Source organism: Desmodus rotundus, chromosome 9 (assembly GCF_022682495.2).
Source record: "Desmodus rotundus isolate HL8 chromosome 9, HLdesRot8A.1, whole genome shotgun sequence".
In the NCBI taxonomy this organism is placed as follows: domain Eukaryota; kingdom Metazoa; phylum Chordata; class Mammalia; order Chiroptera; family Phyllostomidae; genus Desmodus; species Desmodus rotundus.
In genome coordinates, this window is record NC_071395.1 from 46,943,053 (window position 1) to 46,966,282 (window position 23,230).

At 45.0% G+C, this 23,230-nt stretch overlaps 1 protein-coding gene and 1 pseudogene across 3 annotated transcripts in view; one reads left to right on the plus strand and one right to left on the minus strand.

The window, feature by feature from the left end:
- The first annotated feature begins 3,412 nt into the window (after positions 1-3,412).
- Positions 3,413-7,093, plus strand: LOC128779229 (olfactory receptor 7C2-like; annotated as a pseudogene).
- Positions 7,094-8,188: 1,095 nt separating this feature from the next.
- SLC1A6 (solute carrier family 1 member 6) overlaps positions 8,189-23,230 on the minus strand; it is a 56,728-nt gene continuing 41,686 nt past the window's right edge. For all 3 annotated transcript variants that reach the window (XM_045195867.3, XM_053911946.2, XM_053911945.2), the window contains 9 exons: positions 21,210-21,453; positions 20,347-20,484; positions 18,639-18,843; positions 17,803-17,845; positions 16,957-17,300; positions 13,924-14,157; positions 12,549-12,743; positions 9,837-9,971; positions 8,189-8,471 (listed from right to left, as the gene is read on the minus strand). In XM_045195867.3, coding sequence (XP_045051802.2) covers positions 8,276-8,471; positions 9,837-9,971; positions 12,549-12,743; positions 13,924-14,157; positions 16,957-17,300; positions 17,803-17,845; positions 18,639-18,843; positions 20,347-20,484; positions 21,210-21,414 — 1,695 coding nt within the window. In that variant the 5' untranslated portion in view covers positions 21,415-21,453 and the 3' untranslated portion in view covers positions 8,189-8,275. The remainder of the gene's footprint in view (positions 8,472-9,836; positions 9,972-12,548; positions 12,744-13,923; positions 14,158-16,956; positions 17,301-17,802; positions 17,846-18,638; positions 18,844-20,346; positions 20,485-21,209; positions 21,454-23,230) is intronic.

Sequence of the window (23,230 nt, forward strand, 5' to 3'; positions counted from 1 at the left end):
TACCTCTGTGTTAATTTTCCTCATTCCTAATTTTAGGCATTTCTATTCTTTCTCTCTTTTTATCTTTTTTATTAGACTTCTAATTTTTGTCTATTTGTTTGATTTTGCCAAAGAATTAGCTGAAAAATTTATTTTTCAGTTCTAAATTTTTTCTTCTTTTTAATTCATTAACTCTGCCTTTACCTTCATTTTCTGCTTTACCTAGTTTTCACGGAAGTTTTATTAACATCTTCAAATGTTAAAGTGTTTGTTTCTTGAGGCTAGATTGCATGTGAGCTCATTTGCACTTTTGAATGATATAAGAAAACAAAACAAATCTAAAAATGAAGATTTGGGTTATCACTCAAAGATGATCCTAGTCCACATTTTCCTGTATCTTGTTGTAAATCATTTTTTCTTGATGTTGTTCAGATATATATTTAAATCTGTAAGATGTTTTTAACTTCTCCAGCCCAGGAAAGCAGACCAAATATCCTTTCATAGCAGTGTCTTAAGTGTCATTTATTTCTCTTTCCATATAATGGATTTTGCATTTTTCATCTTTTTTTAAAAGGGCTTCTTAATTTCCTCAGAGAAAAATGTATCTACTTTAACTTCATCTTCATAGATTAAGTGTAATAATAAAACTTTTTCAAATATTTAATCATTATTAAATAATTTTTAAACATTTAATAATTTATTAAATTGTTTAAATTATTAAATAATGTGATAAATATTAAACAAAAGGCTTCTCAGTCTTTTGTCTAAGATCAAGTGTAGTGTCAAATATTTAATTATCCTCTTACATTTCATTCTATGAATCAATATCTTATGCCTCTTTCCTACTTAATACATTAATTTTTTAATAATTTATAATTAAGACTTTATAAAGGTTTTAAGTTTTACTAATCAAATGGGAGTTTTTTTGCATTCTAATTTTCTGCAAGGTACATTTTCTCATTCAAAATTTTTCAATTTATGGTCCAATTATTGATCTTCTTGCCTTTTATTTCTACCAAAGTTTTTTTTTTAATTTTTATTGTTATTCAGTTACAGTTATATGCCTTTTCTCCCCATCCCTCCACCCCACCCCAGCTGAACCCACCTCCCCTACCAAAGTATTTTTATTCAGAGAGAATTTCTACTTTCAAAGATTATATATATTCAGGTATAATTTATATTCCCTATATATTTATCTATATTTTCTTCTCCTCCACCACATTTAACATTTGAAATTTGTTTGGGAATGTGAAGATAGTATTTAACATTATTTTTTCTAAATAATTAATCTCTAAACAATTAATTGTACCTTTAAAAGTCCCTTTAAGGAAACAAAACTCCACAGCTCCAGCCAAGATGGAGGCATAGGTAGACACACTGTGCCTCCCCGCACAACCAAAAGAAGGACAACAACGATTTAAAAACAAAAAACAACCAGAACTGACAGAAAATCAAACCGCATGGAAGTGCCACAACCAAGGAGATAAAGAAGAAACATTCATCCAGACCAGTAGGAGGGGTGGAGCGGGCAGCCAGGGTGGAGAGGACTCGCAGCCATGCAGTTGGCGGACCCAGAGAGGTGGCGGATTGTGGAATGAACGGGCAGGCAGTGAAACAGCTAGCAGACCCCAGGGCCCCACATTCACACATAGATAGACCACGAGGAATGGCAGGTGAGCGAAGCAGACCAAGCAACCCAGGGCTCCAGTGCAGGGAAGTGGGGCCCCAGACCTCTGAGTGAGAACAACTGTGGGGGTTGAGGTGGCAGCAGGAGAGGCTCCCAGATTCACAGGGGGGTTCGTTGGAGAGACCCACAGGGGCCTGGAGCATGCACAGGCCCACCCACTCGGGAATCATCGACCAGAGGGGGCCAGTTTGATTGTGGGTGGCAAAGGGAGTGACTGAAATCCGGCAGAGAGTGGAGCAAGCGCCATTGCTCCCTCTCAGCCCCTCCCCCACATACAGCATCACAGTGCAGCAACCAGCTACCCTGCCCTGGTGAACACCTAAGGCTCCGCCCCTTTACATAACAGGCACTCCAAGACAAAAAAAATGGCCCAAATTTTTTTGATGGGAATGCAGACTGGTGCAGCCACTGTGGAAAACAGTATGGAATTTCCTCAGAAAACTAAAAACGGAAGTGCCTTTTGACCCAGCAATACCACTGCTGGGATTATATGTAAGGATTCTGAAACACCAATTCAAAAGAACCTATGGACCCAAATGTTCACAGCAACACAATTTTCAATAACCAAGTGCTGGAAGCAACCTAAGTGCCCATCAGTAAAGGACATTATACTTAGAAATTTTTAAATTTTATTTAGAAGCATTGGTAATATAAGTAAAATGTAAATAATGATTAATAATAACATTGGTTATTATTTTTGTTAACAGAAGTAGAACCCACAGTCCAGAAAATTGATATACAGAAACAAGAGCACTATAAAGGAATGTTTCAGTTATTGTGAAGGTCTGCCTAGAGTTAGGAAAATCCCCTTTCCCACAAGTACTGAGCAAAAATTGCAAGAGCAGCCATGAGGGATGCTGGGAAAAGGATGACTGCTTAAGGATGCAAGCAACCACTCCTCAAGAAGAGTCCTCAACTCAGCGTCAGAGTTCCTGAGAGGGCATGTTAAAACATGGAGATAGGCTTATTTCACTTAGCATAATGCTCTCCAGTTCCATCCATGCTGTTGCAAAGGGTATAAGCTCCTTCTTTCTCTCTGCTGCATAGAATTCCATTGTGTAAATGTACCATAATTTTTTGATCCACTCATTTGCTGATGGGCACTTAGGTTGCTTCCAGCATACCATATGATCTCACCTTTAACTGGAACATAATCAACAAAAGAAAAAAACAAACAAAATATAACCAGAGACATTGAAATTAAGAACATTGTAACAATAGCCAGAGGGGAGTGGAGAGGGGATAGTGGGGAGAGGGGTCTATAGGAGCTACTATAAAGGACACAAGGACAAAATCAAGGGGGAGGGTACAGGTGGGGGAGGGAGGTGGGACTGGCTGGGCTGGGGTGGAGGGATGGGGAGAGAATGCAGACAATCGTAACTGTCTATTATTTATTAATAAAAATAAATTAATTAATTTAAAAAAAACATGGAGATAGGCTCCACACCTAGTATACACTTCAATAGGTCAGTTGGGCTCAGAAATGCACATTGCTAGCAGGTTCCCCAGTGATGCTGGTCAGGGACCACAATTTGAGAACCACTGAACCTAGAGACAGACCATTTTCCCAGCTAACAACAGTAACCACAATTTGTCATCAAAGAATGCCAACCATTACCCAAAATGAATGACTGTATGACTTCCCTGGGTTTGAAGTAAGGATATTTCTATCATTCCAAGGATTTCTTATTGGAAGTGAAATTTGTATTGCTTTTTTTCCTCCTCCTGGGCAAACCCAGCAGTCCCATGGAAAGAGGAAACCAAACAAGAGTCATAAACTTTCTTCTCCTGGGATTCACAGAGAAGCCAGACTTGCAGCCTCTCTTTCTTTCACTATTTCTGTCCATATATCTGGTCACATTCACTGGGAACCTGCTCATCATCCTGGCCATCACCTCAGACTCCCATCACCACACACCCATGTACTTCTTCCTCTCCAACCTGTCCTTGGCTGACATCTGCTTCATCTCCACCACCATCCCAAAGATGCTGCTGAACATCCAGACACAGAACAAAGTCATAACCTACGTAGGATGTCTCAGCCAGATATTTTTTTTCATTGTGTTTGGATGCTTGGACAATTTACTCCTGACTGCGATGGCCTATGACCGCTTTGTGGCCATCTATCACCCCCTGCACTACACGGTCATCATGAACCCTCGTCTCTGGGCTGCTGGCTCTGGGGTCCTGGTGCCTCAGTGTCATGGGCTCCCTGCTGGAAACCCTGACCGTCTTGAGGCTGTCCTTCTGCACAAACATGGAAATCCCACACTTTTTGTGTGATTTTCCTGAAGTCCTAAAACTTACCTGTTTGGACACCCTCATCAATAGCATAATAGTAATTTTTTAACACTATTGTCCTAGGTCTTTTCCCCCTCTCTGGGATCATCTTTTCTTATACTCAGATTTTCTCCTCCATCCTGAGGATTTCCTCAGCTGGGGGCAAGTACAAAGCCTTCTCCACCTGTAGGTCTCACCTGTCAGTAGTCTCCTTGTTCTATGGCACCGGCCTTGAGGTCTACCTCAGTTCTGCAGCTACTTCACCCTCTAGGACAAGTCTGGTGGCCTCAGTAATGTACACTATGGTCACCCCCATGCTGAACCTCTTCATCTACAGTCTGAGGAACAGGGACATGAAGAGGGCCCTGGGGGGACTCTTCATCAGGGTGGCAACTGTCAGGAATAAAGCAGTTACAGAACTGTCACGAGTAGCTGGATGCATAACACTGATGACCACAAATCCTGGCTTCCTCTGTCCAATATTTTTCATTTTCCTAATCTTATCTCTTAAAGCAAAACTTTCCTTAGGTACCCCTTGCTCTCTCACCATTTTTCTTTGGGTCATATCTTGGGTTCTTTTTTTCACTTTATAACCAATCATTTTAACTTTAAATGAATAGAACCTGGCACTTTCTCAGTTATCTTCGATAATGGTTTGGATTTTTTTTTAAGTCTCATGGATTATAAGTGTATTTCCTAGATAGAGACTCTGTGGTCTGCCTTGGTCATAGCAGTTCAGGATTATGGAAGTGGAGACAGAGCCTGGCTTGTCCCCAAGGTCCTGCCACTGAGCCAGGCTCACTCCCAGGGCAACTTCATGAACCTCCAAACTGTGATGTCTAGGTGCCCTTGGTTCCCAGGTTACTCATTAAGAAAGCCTCATTTCATTCCATGTATCACATGCTCACATGTTTCTTTGTAGTCTACTATTTGGATTTTATCAGCTGGGAGGAGAAAGGGGGAGAATGGGGGAAAAGGTACAGGGATTAACAAGAATAACTGGTAGGTACAAAATAGGGGAAGGTTAAGAATAGTACGGGATATGGAGAAGCCATATAACTTATATGCACAACCCATGGACATGAACTGGGAGGGATGCTAGAGGGAAGTGGGGTACCCAGCAGAGAGGGGCAAATGGGGGAAAGTTGGGACAACTGTAATAGCATAATCAATAAAATACTTTTAAAAATACTTGTCAACTTTTAAGACTTTTTTCTTGAAATTTTGAAGGAGACGATGATAAACCTTTTTCCTCTGACATTACTTTTGATAAGAGTTTGTCAGTGGTATTAGGGTTAAATTAGAATTGATGTCCACTAAGCAATGAAGACAAAATAGAGCTCTCAAAAAAAAGTGTCATGCTTTTAAAATATTATATCCTCAGAAGTGATGGGATGTGTACCTGTTTTTGGAAGGTTGCCCTGCAAACACATTTAGAGATGATTTCTGAGGTTATGTGAAATTCAGGAAAGTTGCAGAGTACAGAAGCAATATATAAAAATTTGTTGACCATATGAAGACACAAGGAGAAGACAGTCATCTACCAACTAAGGAGAGAAGCCTCCAAAGAAACCAGCCCTGCTGACACCTTGATCTTGGACTTCCAGCCTCCAAAACTATGAGAAAATTAGTTTCTGTTGTTTAAACCACCCAGTCATGCAGCTCTAGCAAAGCAATACACCCTGCTCTCACCAGGAGCCCACTAGGGACACAGATCACTGACTATGGGGTGGGAGAGACCAGAAGCTGAAGTTCTCATTTGAGATAGGGATCCCAAGCAAAGTTCCAAATGTGGAGTAGGATGTTTTACAATGTAAACCTCAAGAAGGACCAAATCTGCTGAGACAGACTCCTTCTGGTTAACTGGGCACAAATTCATAACCAGAGTCTAGCAGCCATTGCTGACAGAGGCCTCTTGTGCACTCTGCATTTCAGGCAAAAGCCACAGACTGAGCTGCCAGCCTTCTGTGCTGTGTTCCTACTGAGTTTCCCTCTATGAGGGAGTTCCCAGTATCATCTTCCAAACAATGGGCTGAAGCCTACCCCAATTTGGAACTGCACAGTTATAGCCTCATTTGCATCTAAGATTTTATTTATTTTTAGAGACAGGGAAGGGAGGCAAAAAGAGAGGGAGAGAAACATCGATGTGAGAGAGAAACATTGATCAGTTGCCTCTCACATATGCCCCAACCAGGACAAACCCACAACCCAGGCATCTACCATGACCAGGAATTGAAATCGCAACCTTTTGGTCTGTGGAACATTGCCCAACCACCTGAGCCACACTAGTCAGGGCTCATTTGCAACTATACTGACCAATAAGAGCAAGTTCATAATGATCAATCAGAATGTGTGATGCTGAACAATTAGAATAGTGCTATTTGGACCAATCTGACTGTGCACATTTGGATTCTTCATTTGCATAAAAATTGACAAGTCACAAACCAGGGCAGGACATTTATATATAAAAGGCAGACTCCCTTTGTCTCCACAGACACTTTGAATTACCAGGAGAGGCTGTGTTTCCCCAGCTTGCGAACTGTTCAGCTGACTAAAGTCTCTCCTTTTCCCACACCTCAGACTGGGGACTTTTGTTAAAAATAAGCAGAGGAGGCTCTTGCCTTTGCATGGATTACTTCTAGTCTCTGGCTATATATGTCTGCGTGGTAACCACAAATAGATTAAAGAATTCTGGAGCCCTCTTCCAAGTTCTCTCAATTGTTTATGTTCAATGGTTCTCTTAGGATCCTAAAGAATGGGGCTGGAGGGCACCCCAAAACATACCTGTGCTCAAATTTCCCTCATCTTTGGGAGGCATAGATGCTCAAGTGAAGCTTAATTTGACTTAGAAAAAAATGTCATGTTTCACGGACAAAGGGGTCAGAGTTGAGTTACCTGATAGCTAGAAGCATGTTTCTCTGTTTGTGTTTTCCCCAAGCCTTTATTAAGGTCCCATTTAATGTCCCACCTGGTTCACTAGACTGAAGGAAAATAATACTAACAGGTCAACATCCACCCTTGTGTGGTAAGGAGACACAGAATCCCCTGTGGTTGGCATGGGAAGGAGTCAAAAGTTGGGGCTACAAGTTCCAGCTACTCATCGCCTTTAGAAGCTGCTTCCTCTATCCCCAACTGTGGAGTGTATGAAGTAAAGGGTTAAGTCAGAGAGCTAGGGGTTCTCAAAGCCTGCACATCCCAAAGAAACTGGACCTTGATTGGTTCCTGAGAGGTGACCTTTGAGTCCTTGGAATATCTTGCCTGATAAAAGTATCTGTATAATTGGATCTTGGGCCATGCCAGGTAGTCTACGCTGACAGGGTAGTTTATAGTGAAGGCCTGTTTTTGTTCACTGGGGCCCTGGGCCATGCTGTATTAGTCTGACCTCTAGGGGTACTGAAGAATGAGTAATTAAGGTCAGCAGGCACTCCATGGCTATACAACCAGCCCCCAGTAAAAAATTCTGGACCCTGCCCTAGCTGTTGTGGTTCAGTGGATTGAGCACTGGCCTGCGAACCAAAGGGTCACCAGTTCAATTCCTAGTCAGGGCACATGCCTGGGTTGCCTGCCAGGTCCCCAGTAGGGAGCACATGAGAGGCAACCACACATTGATGTTTCTCTTCTTCTCTTTCTCCCTCCCTTCCCCTCTCTAAAAATAAATTAAATTAAATTAAATTAAATTAAACCCTGGACCCCAAGGCTCAGGTGAGATTCCCTAACGGCAATGCTCCATGTGTTGTCATGCATTGTTGGTGGGAGAATTAAGTGCCAGCCATGCAATTCCACTAAGAAGGGACCATTGGAAGCTCACATCTGATGTCTCCTGGACCCTGCCCCATGTGCTTCTTGCCTTTGATTTTAATCTGTGTCCTTTAACTGCAATAAACCATAAACACAAGCACCACAGTTTTTCTGAGTTCTGTCAGTCCTTCTACCCAATCATGGAACCTGAAGGTGGTCTTGGGGATCTCCCAACATAGAGACCATAGATATTGTTTGGTTATGAGAAATAGAGGTTTTCCTTTTACCTCCTCCCATTATGCTGCTCCTTTAGAGAATAAGCAACATGAGATGACCCCTCACCTTGTTGAACCTTAAGTTTCCTGTACCCACAACCCCAGGGAAAACATTTCCACCCTGTTGCCCACCACCCTCCCTCAGTGCCCTCCCACCACCACCCTCCCAAGTTCTCAGCATAAGCTCAGAGAGAAACGAAGACCGTAGACATCCTTTCATTACTGCTCCTTTATCTCTATTTCCCCCAAACACGTCAGACAGAACATGTTTTCAGTGCATGGTCATTCAGGCAGTGGGTCTTTCCCAGGACACCCCTCACATGGCACTCTCATTGCCACCCCGTCCCCTGGATGCCCCCTTCTCTTGTGCCATGAGTGACTTGTAGGGTTTCCCCAGGCTTGGGAGAGTGAGCTCAGCTTCCTGCAGCTCCAGCTCCCGCTGAGACAAATGCTCAATGACAGCTGCTCCGATGGAGTCCCCCAGCACATTGGTCATTGTGCGAAGTCGGTCACTGGGGAGGGAAGAGAGGAGAAAATTAACCATTAAGCTCCACTAACCAAGGCTTGAAGAGCACCCCAGGGGAGAGAATGCAGCTGAGGGGGGTTTCAATGTCTGAAAACTAGGGGTTCACACTCCAGTCCAATCCCTGACCAATGGGTCGCATCCCCTCTCTATCATCAGTTTCCCCTCCTAACAGATGTGGAATGGACCATCTCTGGTATACTCACATTTGATGTCAGCAACGCAAATTTTTTAAGGATGTAAACATCCAATATAGAATATTAGGGGTTATGAGCTGAACAGCATACAGAATGAGGAAATCCAGACTCATTTTACCTAAACCTCCTGTGTTTTTTTTATTTTTTTAAAGAAATTTTATCACATTTATTTATTTATTTTTAGAGAGAGGGGAAGGAGAAAGAGAGGGAGAAAAACATCCACGTGTGGTTGCCTCTCAAGCACCCCCTAGTGGGGGACCTGGCTGGCAACCCAGGCGTGTGCCCTGACTGGGAATCCAACCGGCTACCCTTAGGTTCTCAGGCTAGTGCTCAATCCACTGAGCCACACCAGCCAGGGCTCAACAAACATATTTTAAAAATTAAAAAAATCCTGGCTTGTGTGGCTCAGTGGATTGAGCACTAGCCTGAGAACCTAAGGGTCGCCGATTGGATTCCCAGTCAGGGCACATGCCTGGGTTGCCAGCCAGGTTCCCGGTTAGAGGCATGTGAGAAGCAACCAACCACATGTTGATGTTTCTCTCCCTCTCTTTCTCCCTTCTTTGCCCTCTCTATAAAAGTGAATAAATAAAATCTTGAAAATTTTCTTTAAATAAATAAAATGTGTGTATTGATTTTACAGAGAGAGCAAGGGAGAAAGAGAGAGAGAAACATTGATCAGCTGCCTCCCTTACGTGCCCCAACTGGGGACTAAACCCACAATCTAGGTATGTGCCCTGACCAGGAATCAAACCCCCAACCTTTTGGTATACAGAATAACCCTCCAACCAACTGAGCCACACCAGCCAGGGCTAAACCTCCTGTTTTAAAGTTGAAGACTTTTAAAAAATATATTTGCAAGCCAGCTCTGTCCCCCAGATCACCTTTTTGACTTCTACATAAAATAGGTAAAAAGGGGGCCTTTCTAGTTGATAGGTAAAGCCTCCATCATCTGAATCTTCTCTGCCCTACTTCCCAAGGTTAATTCTATGGAATTTAGGATCCACAGGCAATGATTTGGAGCATTCTCCAAAGTCCCCTTTCACTCTAAACTTCTAGAACTCTGTGTGCTGGCTGGAATGGGAGCCCATAGGTCAGGGGTCCTGAAGTGAAATCAGGGGCTGGAGGAGAGATAGCAGCAGGGTCTGAAGGACACTCACAGGAACCAGTCCACAGCTATGATCAGCGTGATGTCTTCAGTGGGCAGGCCGACTGATGTGAGCACAATGACCATGGTGACCAGACCCGCCTGGGGAATGCCAGCAGCCCCAACGCTGGCTGCAGTCGCTGTGATACTGCAAATGGAGACAGAACATAGGGAGGCAGGAGGAGGAAAGGGAGAGATGAGAAAGAGGGAAGAATGTACACAGAAAGGAAGGATTGAGTTCCCCAGGGCATCTTAAATTAAAATCCCCCAAATAAAAGCAAATCCAAAGTGACTTTCATTAAATGCCAGTGCAAACAGGTCTTATCCTTTGCAGGGATCTGGTTGGAAGTCCATCTACAATGGACTTTTGAACACTGCAACAACTCATATTGTAGACACAAGAGTAAGCATTTAACTCAGCTGTCTTGTGGGATGGAAGAGGGCAGAAGAATCACGATGGGCAGCACTGTGAACCAGGAGATCGAGGCCCCTGTATACACATATACCGGAAGTAGGTAGGTTGGGACAGCCAGGTCCAGTTGCCAAGAATGGAACTCCATAAGAGGGGTCAAGTTTAGAACCCAAAGAAGACATTGTCTATGATGCTAAGCAAATAAAAAATTATATATGGTTTTGAAAAATTGAAAGATAAAACCCATGGAAAATGAGATAGTGGTCCAACCTCAAGTACAGGTCTGACTGGATCAAGAGTAAGCTCGATTTTAGCTCCTACATCATGATCGCCTGGCATGGTGTGCTAAGAATAACTCTAAAGCCACTGAGCTTACCAGGATAGGCATTAATGCCCTGAAGTTGACAGTCCTCTTCCTGGTGGCCTCTGAATACCTTTCCCAAATTTTATCATATGAACATGGAGCCACTCAGGACAGTTAGCCCAGATGATGTCTCTATCAGAACAGAGATTGAGCAAACACTTGGGTTGGTGGACAGAAAATGGACTTTGTGGTCCAGCAGACTCCATTCATTAGCCATATGGCCTTTTATATAAACTCAGAGTCTCTATTTCCTCATCCGTAGAAGGGGAGACATATACCTAACTTGGGGGGCTAGGGGCTATTGTAAGCAGTAAAAGAGCACAGTGCTTCATGAATGGAGCTTCAAGAAGGGCAATTATTACCATTATTTTAGGTAATAGAGACTACCTATCCCCCCTAAACACCAGCCCTACCACGTGTGTGCCCTTGGGAGGCACAGAACACACTCTCAGTGGGATGAGCTAACTCCAGCTGTATCCAAAAAGCCAACTCCAAATGCTTTGGGTTAAGTTCAGATCAGGTCTAAAGTAGGAATTCCCACCCAGCCAAGAAACTGGCCCTTGGACCTCTATCAGCATAGGAATCCCACTGAGTGTCTTCTTCCTCCAAAAAAAATTCCTGAATAAGAGCAGAGCCTTGGAGAATTGCATCCAGCACATCCCAGTCAGACTTTGCTGGGCGTCCATGCACAGTCCTTCCTTCCAGAATTCCGAGCCATGATGAAAATCCTCAATGGCACCTTCCCAGGACCCTGAGTCAGCTGTGTCATCTAATTTCCAAAAGACCCAGTGCAGAACCATGAGTGTGTTGCTCACAGCCATATTCCAAGCGCCTGGAACCAAGTCAGTACTGCTACAACAAATATTTGCTGGCTGAACAAGAGGCTATTCTCTAATGTTGAATACTTATGAAACCTATTACAAGGGCCACAAGAAATACAGAGCCTTGCCCCATAAGCTCCAGGTACTTCCTGTGCACATGAAGGCAGAATAGGGCTGCTGAGTGTGGGACAGACTCAGACCCTTCCCTTGGGCAAGAGAATCTCAAACCATTGCCCACATATACCTCTGCTTCCTAACTCAGCTTCCTTGAATGCCTGGTTCTTCCTCCCACCCACCCATCCCTCCTCCCACCCTATGTTCTGCACTTGCCAGACTCCTGGCTCCACCTGTTTCCACTAGGTGACTTTGGGCAAGTAACTGAACCTGCCTCAATTTCCATTTCTTTCTCTCCAAAAAAATAATTTTACCCAACTCAGGGGGTGTTGTGAGGATCAAGTAAATGGGCACAAGACTTTCCAGAGCCTTCAATAAATTAACTCTCTCAACTCATACTTACTGAGCATCTACCATGTGCTCGACACCTAGTAGAAACTCCCATAGAAGAAAATCTCCACCCAAACAGAGTTTCCAATGGGGTGGGGGGGGGGAGGCAATAATCAAGATGAATATGTAAAACATAAGGCAGATAGTGCTATGGAGAGATGGTTCAGCCTAAAAAAGTCCAGACGTGCAATTGTAAATAGGGTGTTTAAGGACTGTTTCCCTGAAAAGGTGACATTGGAACAGAGACCTGAAGGAGATGATAACATTTGCTGTGATTTTTGTAACGACTAAGTTAGAACCTCTGGGTAATGGGGCCCAGGATCCAAGTTTCTAACAAGAACCTCAGGCAGTTAGGATGCATCAGCCATACTTTGGAAAATAATGGACAAAGGGATCTCCCACAATAGTGAAAGGAGATCTGACTGGAATACGCTGCCAGCTCCTGACAGCCTCAGGGTGCAGTCACCTGGAGCTTCATCTGACATGGGTGATTGGCCTCTACCCACATCACCCCTCTACCATCCAAGGCTTCCCTTGATCTTGAACTGAGGCTGCCTCCTCTCCTACCAAGCTAATATCATCTTAGGTCTCACCTGCTGTCACGTCCCACCAAGACCATCTCACCTGATAGTTGTGATCTGGCCCAGGTTGAGCTCGTAGTTGTTGACTTGAGCAATGAAGATGGCAGCTAGGGCCTCATAGAGGGCAGTGCCGTCCATGTTGACAGTGGCCCCCACAGGCAGCACGAACCTGGTGATGCGGCGGTCCACACCCAGGCCCTCCTCCAGGCAGCGGAAGGTAATGGGCAGTGTCGCGGAGCTGGGGAAGAGAGCCCCAGGGGCTGAGAGCAGGGGATGGTGGCACAGGGCTGGTGCAGCAGTGGGCCAAAGGAGCATTCCCCTTGAGAACATTGGAAGGCCAGGTGGGAGCCTGAGCCAGGGGTGGAGGGCAGGTGTCTAACATTTCGGAGGTTGATAACTGCATGGGGAAGAGGGACTCCTCACAACACAGGGAGCACACAGCAACGGTGTCCTCAAGGCTGATGGTCCCTTGTCCCCTTGACGCCAATAACTAGAAGCTAATTACTACACTAGTTCATGCCACTAATTCACTCTGTATATCCACTCTGAGAAGGAAGAGTACTCGGGGTCTTCTGGCTTCCCTCCTCTCAGGACTGAGGGCTGTTTCCAAGGACCACTAATCCTCCCTCCCCTGTCTAGACAGGGAGTGACCTCAGCTAAACTAATGCTCTCGGTCTCTCTCCCCATCACTCCCCAGAGGAGGAAGACTGACTTAAATGATTGGTGAGTTTCACAAAAAAAGTGGGCATCTCATTTGGGATCAGCCTGTCCACAAAACAAAACATGGGCTCTGTCTGGTCAGCTTTATGCCATGCAGTAAGAAACCTGAACCCACAGAGAGGCCCTTTGGGTGTGCAGCCCTGTGGGGACCACGGGGGTTTAATTCTGGGGCACAATCGCATCAGTTCTACTTGGCCACAGATCAAAAGACACATTCTCCAACCAGGGTTGTTATGGGCAATTTAAAAAATGATATTTTTCTTCCATCCCATTGGTGTTTGTGATATATTTCAAATTGTTTTGAATTTGGATAGGAGAAAAGGAGAGCTCTTTATTAACCACCTGAAACCCACCCCCAAAAGGAGAAGGAAGTCAAGAGAGTTTCCAGACACCATCTCAAAGAGAGTGAGATCATCTGAGCTAGAAAATGACTGAGAACAAGGCACATGTTGGAACCCTCCTCCTCACCTCAAAAATGACAGCTGGTTCTCCTCCATATAAAATAGAGACATAGGAAAGGAGAAAAAGGGGTGAGGAGAGTCACCCAGAACAAAGGTCAGTGCCCATGTGAGCCACCTGACATAATTGAACAACTCAGAACAGATTCTGTAGGGGGGGAAGGCAGGTATTGCAGAAGAGCCCATGAAAGACAAAGAATGAACCCAGAAAGGGTTCCAGTGGTGGAGACAAGGTCATACCTGGAAGACGTGCCCATAGCAGTGATGAGAGCCTGCAGCATGCCCCCAATGAAGGGGAATGGGTTCCGGTGGGTGATGAGGAAGTAGATCAGAGGCAGGACACCACCAGCATGGAGAAACAAGCCCACGATTACAGTCAGGGTGTACATGCCCAGCTGACCCCCCAGAACGGCCATGTCTTCCATCTCTAGGATCTTGCCAGCAATCAGGAACAGGATGCCCACAGGTGCATACCTGGGCCAAACCAGACACCTGTCAGGGCTTCTTCATCACTTCCCCTATAAGCCCAGAGCTGGCATCCCCAAGGCTTTGACCATATAAGACCCTAGAGCCAGGCAGTGCCCACAATTCAGCACCCTACTTCACCCAAAACCTTCCCCACACATTAACAAATGGGACTAGGACCCACAAACATATGCCGCCTCCTCTCCCTGCTCACCCACAGCTCAACCCCAGGCAGCAGAAAAGTTCCTACAACTCCAGGGCATGAAATCTTGCCCTGAGGCCTGTCCTTCATCCACACCCACTCAAGTTCTCCCAAAATTACTGTCTTCAGGACTCTTTCCCTAGACATTGCCCAGACAATCCCTAGCTCTGGTCCTCTGACTCCCCTTATTCACTGCCCCCAACTCTTTATTCTAAATTTGTCACTTTTATGCCCGTATTCTCTTTCCTATAAATGCAGATTCTCATTCACCAGCCCTGAGCTGTTTCACCTGGATTTCCCACAGACATCTCAAGCAATCTATCTTATCAAATCATCTATTTATTTATTCATTCAACAAATATTTACTGAGCACCTACTGTGTTGCCATCACATGGTCCCTGACTTCATGGTGCTTACATTCACACAGAAGGATGTAATTAAAAGCTTCAGGTGATGATAACTGCAAAAGAGAGTCATTGAGTGGGGCTGCTTAAGCATGAGTGGTCAGGAAGGGCTTCTCTGAAGATGTGACATTTAAGCTGAGGCCTGAATGCTGAGAAGGAACCATGTACATCTGAGAGGGAAGCATTGCGGGCACAGCACAAAGACCCTGAGATGAGCGTGAACTGGGCGTACTGGAGGAGCAGAAAGACCAGTGTGGCTGGAGTGATGAGTGAAAAGGAGAGTAGAGGGGACAGAATAAGTGAGTTCTTCAAGGGCTCACCTGTTTCCCCACAAACCAGCCCATTGGTTAGTCTTGTGAGTTTCTGCCAGCAATGCCACCATTCACTCATCACCGGGATTCAATTGTTATTGCTCTCTCATTAGAAATTGAAGTCTGTGCTTGGTCATTGTCATGGTGAATGTACTGGAGGAGATTGGGGCCTCTGGGGAAGTTGATGCAATAGGTTGGGTCAGAAATGGTGAAACTCTAAGTTTGTGGGAATGAGGATGTGGCATCTTCTCCAACCACAGGGATCCCCAAGCTGGGCTTAGGGTTAGCCCTTGTCAGTGGTTGTTGATTCATCTCCAAGTCTGCAGCTACCTCTATGATTACTCTGCACACCCCTTTCCCAGCTCTCTTGCCTCCATCCTTTCAGCTCATCCTCTGCAAAATCCCTCCTAAACCCTGAATCCATTGTACGTGACTTCTCTCCAATATTCAGTTGCCTGGTGCATGTGGATATTTGCTCTCACCATGCCAATGACACCACTGGCTAAACCCATGGTTCCAAATTCAGTTGAGCCTTCAATACCCCTTGTCAATTTTCTTGCTTAGCCTTAGTAAGCTCCCCCTCCTTTCCCCTCAGCTGCTTTTCCAAGCTCATAACTTGGCCTCTAGCCCCCTATACAATTTTAAAGTTATTTTGGATAATGTACAGTCTTCCTCAACTTGGAACCAGAGAGTCTTCTTAATATCTTCCACCACTACTCCCAAGTTACCATGCCTCTGCCTTCCTGAACTCCTCACCATGCTCCAAACAACTCAGGTCCTTTCAAGCTTTGCATGGTTTCTTCCCTCTGCTTGAAGAGCCTCTTCCCTCCTTCTGTCCTGTTGGATTCCTACTCACCTCTCAAGGCCCAGCTAATAGGCGACCTTCTCCATTACTCCCTCCTCACCTTCCCCAGCATAGTTCACTGCATATCCCTCCATTGGCTCCCTTCTCCACATTCACACTTTTTAATACCCTTTTACTATAGAACCTTCCCTATTGCATTACACTGATCTAATATATATGTCTGTCTCCCCCAAGACTTTGTGAGCTCCTTGAGGACAAGGAGTAATACATCCCTGTATTCCAGAGTTCAAGACAAAGTCAATCTGGGAAAATGTCTGCTAAATAAGTGAAAAAATTGGTGAAGGTGTGAAGAAATTTTAAAAATGAATGAATTCATGCATCAATTAAAGAGTAATTAGTGAGTGGATAAATGCGTAAGAAAATGAGCAAATGAAACATGAGTGAGGGGGTCAGTGAACAAATGAGTGTATTAAGCAAATGGATGAATGAATGAAAGAAATATCTGAGAGAATGAATAAATGCAGAGATGAATACGTGAGTCAAAGTGTGAATCCAAATGAATAAATGGCTGAGTGAGCAAATAAATTCATCCATCAATGGCTTAACTCATGAGTGAGTTTATGAGTGAATGAATGTATGAATGAGTGAATTAACCAGTACATAGAAGAATGAATAAGCAAATGAGAAAAATGAATGAACCAATGCATGAAAGAATGAGTATAAATGAATAAACAAGTAAATAGATAGTTCGATCAATCCATAGAATACTGAGTGAATGCATAGATGAACAAGGGAGTAAATAAACAATGCATGGAAGAATGAGTATAATGAATAAGTGAGTGAATGAATAGATGAACAAGGAAGCAAATGAGTGACTAAATCATTGCAGAAAAGAGTGAATAGATGAGCAATCAAATGAGTATATGAATGAGTGAATTAACCCATATATATAAATATATATGTAAATGATGTTGGCCCAATGGTCCCAATGACCCCGTCAGCAGCTACCCCACTGCCTGACTTCCCAGCCCTGGTCCATCCTTCCCTGTGCCATCACCACTCACCCTATCACAGTCCAGCACTCACCAGATAATGATGCCCACCAGCCTCATAATAGCCTCATTGAGGCTGTCAAAGAAGTCCCGCAGGACTCGGCCCTTGTGTTTCATGCCACCAATGACCAGCCCAAAGGCCACAGAGAAGACCACAAGGCCCAGGGCATTGATGCCATTAGCTGAGCCAGACACAGGCACAGTCTCCTCGAAGGTCAGCACCTCCTGCAGAGTGCCCAAGGCCCGTGTGACATTTTCCAGGAGGCTGGTTCCATTCTCCATTGACGATGGAGGAGGCATGGAGGCGCTCTGCTCAGATCCATTCTCTGTCCTCACCACGGTCCTGGTTACCAGCCTTGTGCTGTACTGCGTCTTGAACTGGAATATGGAAAGATTGGGACCAAATTTGATTCAGACAGGATGCATGAGTCACCTGGAGAAATGTCTTCCTAACACCAGTTTCAGGTTTCCACACCCTGCAGAGTCTTACTCAGTAGATATGAATGAGTGAATGAATGATTTAACCAATGCATAGAAGAATGAGTGAATGAGTAGATGGATGAGTGAGTGAATAACCAAAGCATGGAAGAATGAGTACAGAGTCTGCATTTTTCACAAGTTCCCTGGCCAATGCTCACACAAATATGGGGGACTGTGTTCTCAACCATCTACAGTCAGAAGCCTTGGTTCCTCCTCTAGTACCATCCCCAGGAAGCCCTTGGCCTATGGTCTTCTCTCTAATCCTCCCTTGAACATCATGCCAATAGCCATTGCTCTGCCAGGCCCTTCTTCCAAACCCTCACCCCTGAACCACTCACTCAGCAGCAAGCTCCTCCCACCCTCCAAACCTCCTTGATCAAACTGTGTACTTCCCCCTGACCTGTTTGAAGCAGGCCTCCACAAGGTTGGGTGGAAACATATTTCTGCAAAAAAAAAAACATCAGACGAAAGGAAGGGGTTAGATGTCAGAAAGTCATCTAGGATGATGATGATGATGATGATGATGATGATGATGATGATGATAACAACAACAACAATGGCAACGGTAATAATGGTAGCCAACATTTGAACACTTATTCCAGTCCAGGCTAAGTAAGCTAAGTGCCTTACCGATATGATCTGATTTAAACACTACAATAACTCTAAAAGTGAGTGCTATTGATGTCTCCATTTTATACACACCCCCCAAAAAAGACAAAATATTTAAGTAAGTTACACAGCTACACAGCTGCTAAGGGGTGCAGATGGACCTCAAATCCAGGTCTGTCTGAGCCATGTAGTAGGACCAACCCTATGCCACCGTAGGCCCTTCAATTCATATACATATGCCTCAAAAAAACAAAATAAACCAGACCATTCCTGCACTCCGCCACTCCCCCCAAGTCAGTGGCTAGGGTAGAACTGTAGTTAGCCTTGATCTAGCTGACAAAATCTTGCTGTTCCAACAGATCTTGGGAAAACCAAACACTATCTGTCCTGAGCCTATCCCAAGATACAGCTTCTCTAGGCTAAGGACCAAAATATCCTCCCCTAGGAGTCAGCTGCTCCCAGAGGAATTGTGCAAGGTTCCAAGCTAGAAAATGGGTACCAACAAAGCTAGGTTCAACTTGGAGGTTGCTTTTCCAGGCTGGACTAGCCTGTTCCCTTTGTCTCTCCTTGAGTATAGGTTGTGGCACATAGGGCCAGAATTCCCATCAAAATTAGAAAGGACGTCACCTGACCAGGTCCATGAAAGCATCGGCCGTAGGGATGGTCTCGATCCGGCCCTCACGGTGCAGCCCCTCCTTGGAGCCCTTCCCAGGATGGATGATGGTGACCATGAGGATGCCAATGAAGACCGCAATGACGGTAGTCACCATGTAGTACACAGCTGCCCGCATCCCCATCCGCCCTGTCGCCTTGTTATCCAGGGACGCCATACCTGGAGGACAGGTGGTGCAGCCACAAGCATCTCCCTCCACACCCCACCACCCACTCTCCCATCCATCCACTCCTCCCTCTCCACTCCACCAGATCAACAACCATTCCACCAAGCACCCACACCATTACCCTTGACCTATCTCATCATTCTTCAACTCCATGCTATTTTCCATATATGTCTTCCACTCCATCCTATGTCCCAATCACTACTTCACCAAGTTTCCCTCTACTGCAAGATAACCTTTTTAATCCATACCACCCTCCATTTACCCCTATTTTGCACTGTAACCTCACTTTCACTCCATTCTTCATCCCACTATTCACCCCATAATGACACTTCCCTGCAACCCAGTCACTGTACACTCTCTGTGGTGGATGTTTTGGTGTCCTCTTCAGACACTTTTACCAGGCTGATACACCTATCTTTCAGCTGCAGAGTGTGTTAGCTGCTAACAGTTCATGCTGTCCCCTTCCCCTAAGAACTGCACTCAGCTAAACAGAAGTTGCCTGACCAGAAAGGCCCCGTGGGAGACCTACAGCCAGTGACTGGCTGGCAGTAGGATTCAAAAATCCAGCTCCTTTGATTCTGATGGGATCAGAGTCCGGAGGAAAAATTCAGTGGGGAGGCTCTTGCTCCAGAGTTTCCTGTAGGATCAGGCCAAGAGGCCAAACTTCTTCAGAACCCACATCTCTGCTTGGCTTTTTTCCCCACCCCAACCTGCTCCCTCACTTCCTCGTGAGTTTCTTTTGAGAGCTGTCCTCAAGAAATCGCTTGTGCACATATATACCCATCTCAGGCCCTGCTTCCAAGAAACCTAACCCAAGAAAGCATTCTTTCATGCCTTTATCTTTATGCCTATCCCCAAAAATCTGGAGATTGGCAATCAACCAACCACCCAGGGGCCAGCTCTGGCCCACTGCTTGTTCTTATAAATACATTTTTATTAGAACATAACCACACCCTTTGTTTACATATTAATCTGCATCTGCTTTAGTGCTACAAGGGCAGAATTGAGTAGTCACAAAGGAGACCCTACGGCCTCTAAAGTGGAAATACTTACTATCTGTCCCTTTACAAAAAGTGTGCTGACCCCTGCATAGTTCATCCATGCTTCCATCCCACCCCAACCCACCTCCATTTCAAACACCTTCATCCACGTCACCCCCTGACTATCCACGCCACATTCCAGCTGCCTTTCAGGCTGCCCCACTGCAGCCTTCCTTTCACCTCTGCATGACACTAAGTTCCTGGCAGGCTGGTATTTTGTCTTCAGTGGAAAGTATAGGAAAGCTACTGAAATAAGTGGTGTAAGTCATATGGGGTCTGGAACCTGATTCTGATCGGGATCCAGGCTTTGGCCAAGGACTCTGGGCTGGATGTACACTCAGTGTTTGAGGTCCTTAATTGAGGAGGTGGTCCTATGCTTGGGACCACTTTGGCTCCAGGTTTAACTTTGGGCTGTGGGTGGGTCTTGAAGGCCAACACTGGCCTGGGCTCTCTCACCTGTGACCAGGCTGGAGACGATGAGCGGCAGCACTAGCATTTGCAACATCCTCATGAGAAGCTCTCCAGGGAAAGAAAAGTACTTGATCTGGCGGTAGGTGAGCTGGTACGGGCGCAGGGCAAAGGCCAGGCTGACCCCTAAGGCCAAAAACGTCCATGGAGTGGAGTTTGGGTCACTCAGGCCCAAGCAGGGGCCATCCATCCCAAGAAGAATGTGTGTGGATGGGGGTGAGAGAAAAAGAGAAACACTCTATGTGTACGTATGTGCACTGTAGAAATGTATGGATTTATGTGTTACCATGTTGATACAGTGTAAATTTGTGCGTAAAGGTCTGCACACATGCATGCATGTGACAGCAGATACTCATTCATGCATGTGTCTGTGCTTGTATAAGTGGGCCCATGCACATGAGATGCACACAGTTTTCCCATGTGTGTATATAGTGTGACCATATGTATATAGTTTTCAAACATGCAAGTGTATGTGTATTTAAGCTCATAATTGTGCCAATAAGTGTGCAGAGGAATGCATGTGCTTGGGTGGATGTGTTTGGAAGTTCCAGTATGTACGCAACTGTGTGTTTACATGTTTGCAACTGTAAGTTCTGTGCATGCATAAAAATGTGTTCGTGTTTGTGTGTTCATATGCAGAGAGTGTATTTGTATGGTGTGCATGTGTGTGTACGTACACACACGTATCCATGTAACATTGTATGCACTGTGGGAGTGTCCTACCCTGGGGAGTGGGGGGGCTCTGGTAAGACAAGATGTGTGTGTGCATGCAGGTGAGAATTAGTCTGTGGAATGAAGAGATGTGAGCGCAAGGAATTTCCCTTATGTTCCCACCTGCCCAGCCCACTCACCTATGATCACGGCGCTGATGGTCAGCAGGATGAAGGCGTTCCTGCGCAGGAAGCGCAGCACGTGCTCCCGGGTCATGGTCTGCAGGCGCAGGCGCGTGCGCAGCACTCTCTGCTGCATGCTCTCCTGCAGCTGCTGCAGCCAGCCCACCCTGCCCAGCCGCTGGCCACTCTCCCGCAGAAAGAGGCTGTTGCCGTGGCTGCTCATTTTCTATCTGCCGGGGACAGAGGGCCAAAGGACCAGGGCCTGGTGAGAGACAGGACAGAAGACAGATGTAGGCGAAGTGGGAAGAGTGGGTAGGGCAGAGGAAGCTGGTGAGAAACTCAGAGAGTATCCTGACCGTAGGGGAGACATGATGTCTTTTGGCTGGGATGTTCTGGGGCCTGGGACAGCTAAGAACACTGCCTGGGGTTCAAAGGTCATGTCCTGAAAAGGGTCAAGGTCTCAGAATTGCTTCCTGGCTTGGCTGGGAGAAGCAGGAAAGGCGACCATAATGCAATAGGCTATTTTGCCATTGCCTGACTCACAGGCCAACCTAACAAGGCTTTGCTGAGTGCCAACTGCATGCAGAGCCCTGGACATGGTGCCTTGGAGCCAGACATGAAACCAAATTAATATGGTTTCATGTTTGGCCTGGAGGTGCTGACAAATGGGCTTTCAACAACAAAATCAATGACAGCAAGTGCCTGGTAAATAGTGAGTGTCCAATATATGCAGCTGCCTGCCTAAGTGCCTGAGTGAGCAACAGAAAGAGGGGCAGTCCCTTGGGAAGGAAACAGTGACAATCCTTGACCCCAGTGGCTCTTTAGCATCCCACTTTGAAGGGAATGTGATGCTCCTCCTTTCACAGAGTCTCTCTGGGGCTCCAGGCACTGTTTCACCAACTTCCAGCTTTTGTGTCTCCTCTTTAAATTTGCCCACATCCATATAATTGTATTTACATTCTAAATAAATGTATCTAAAATAGAAACCTTAGATACATTAGGTCTTTAAGTCATTATTTGAAATGCTAATTATGTTTTAGTACATATTAAATAAAACACATATAAAAATAAACACCTGCCTATTCTTTTCCCAGCTACATACCTTACATGTATAGGGCAGCTTGCCAATTGTGACTGGTATTGGGCTGGAGGAATTTTACCTCAGAGACTCCTTCCTCCACTAAAAAAATGTTAAAATTATATTTTACAACTAGTTTGGTATAAAGGTGAATATATTATCTTGGAACTAGGTAGAGGTGATGGTTGTACAATACTGCAAATGTACCAAATGCTACTGAATGGCACTTTGGTTTTTTTGTTTGTTTTTGTTTGTTTGTTTTTGTTTTTTCTTTTTTAAAATATATTTATTGATTATGCTATTACAGTTGTCCCATTTCCCCCCCCACTCCACTCCATCCTGCCCACCCCCCTCCCTCCCACATTCCCCCCCTATAGTTCATGTCCATAGGTCATACTTACAAGTTCTTTGGCTTCTACATTTCCTACACTATTTTTTTCCCTCCCCCTGTCTATTTTCCACCTATCATCTATGCTACTTATTCTCTGTACCTTTACCCCCCTCTCCCCCTCCCACTCCTTTAATGACAACCCTCATGTTCTAGTTGTTTGCCTAGTTTGCTCTCGTTTTTGTTTTAGGTGTGGTCGTTAATAACTGTGAGTTTGCTGTCATTTTTACTGTTCCTATTTTTGATCTTCTTTTTCTTAGGTAACTCCCTTTAACGTTTCATATAATAAGGGCTTGGTGATGATGAGCTTCTTTAACTTGACCTTATCTGAGAAGCACTTTATCTTCCCTTCCATTCTAAGTGATAGCTTTGCTGGATACAGTAATCTTGGATGTAGGTCCTTGCGTTTAATCTTGGGTAATGTAATTATGATGTGCCTTGGCGTGTTCCTCCTTGGGTCCAGCTTCTTTGGGACTCTCTGAGCTTCCTGGACTTCCTGGAAGTCTATTTCCTTTGCCAGATTAGGGAAGTTCTCCTTCATTATTTGTTCAAATAAGTTTTCAATTTTTTGTT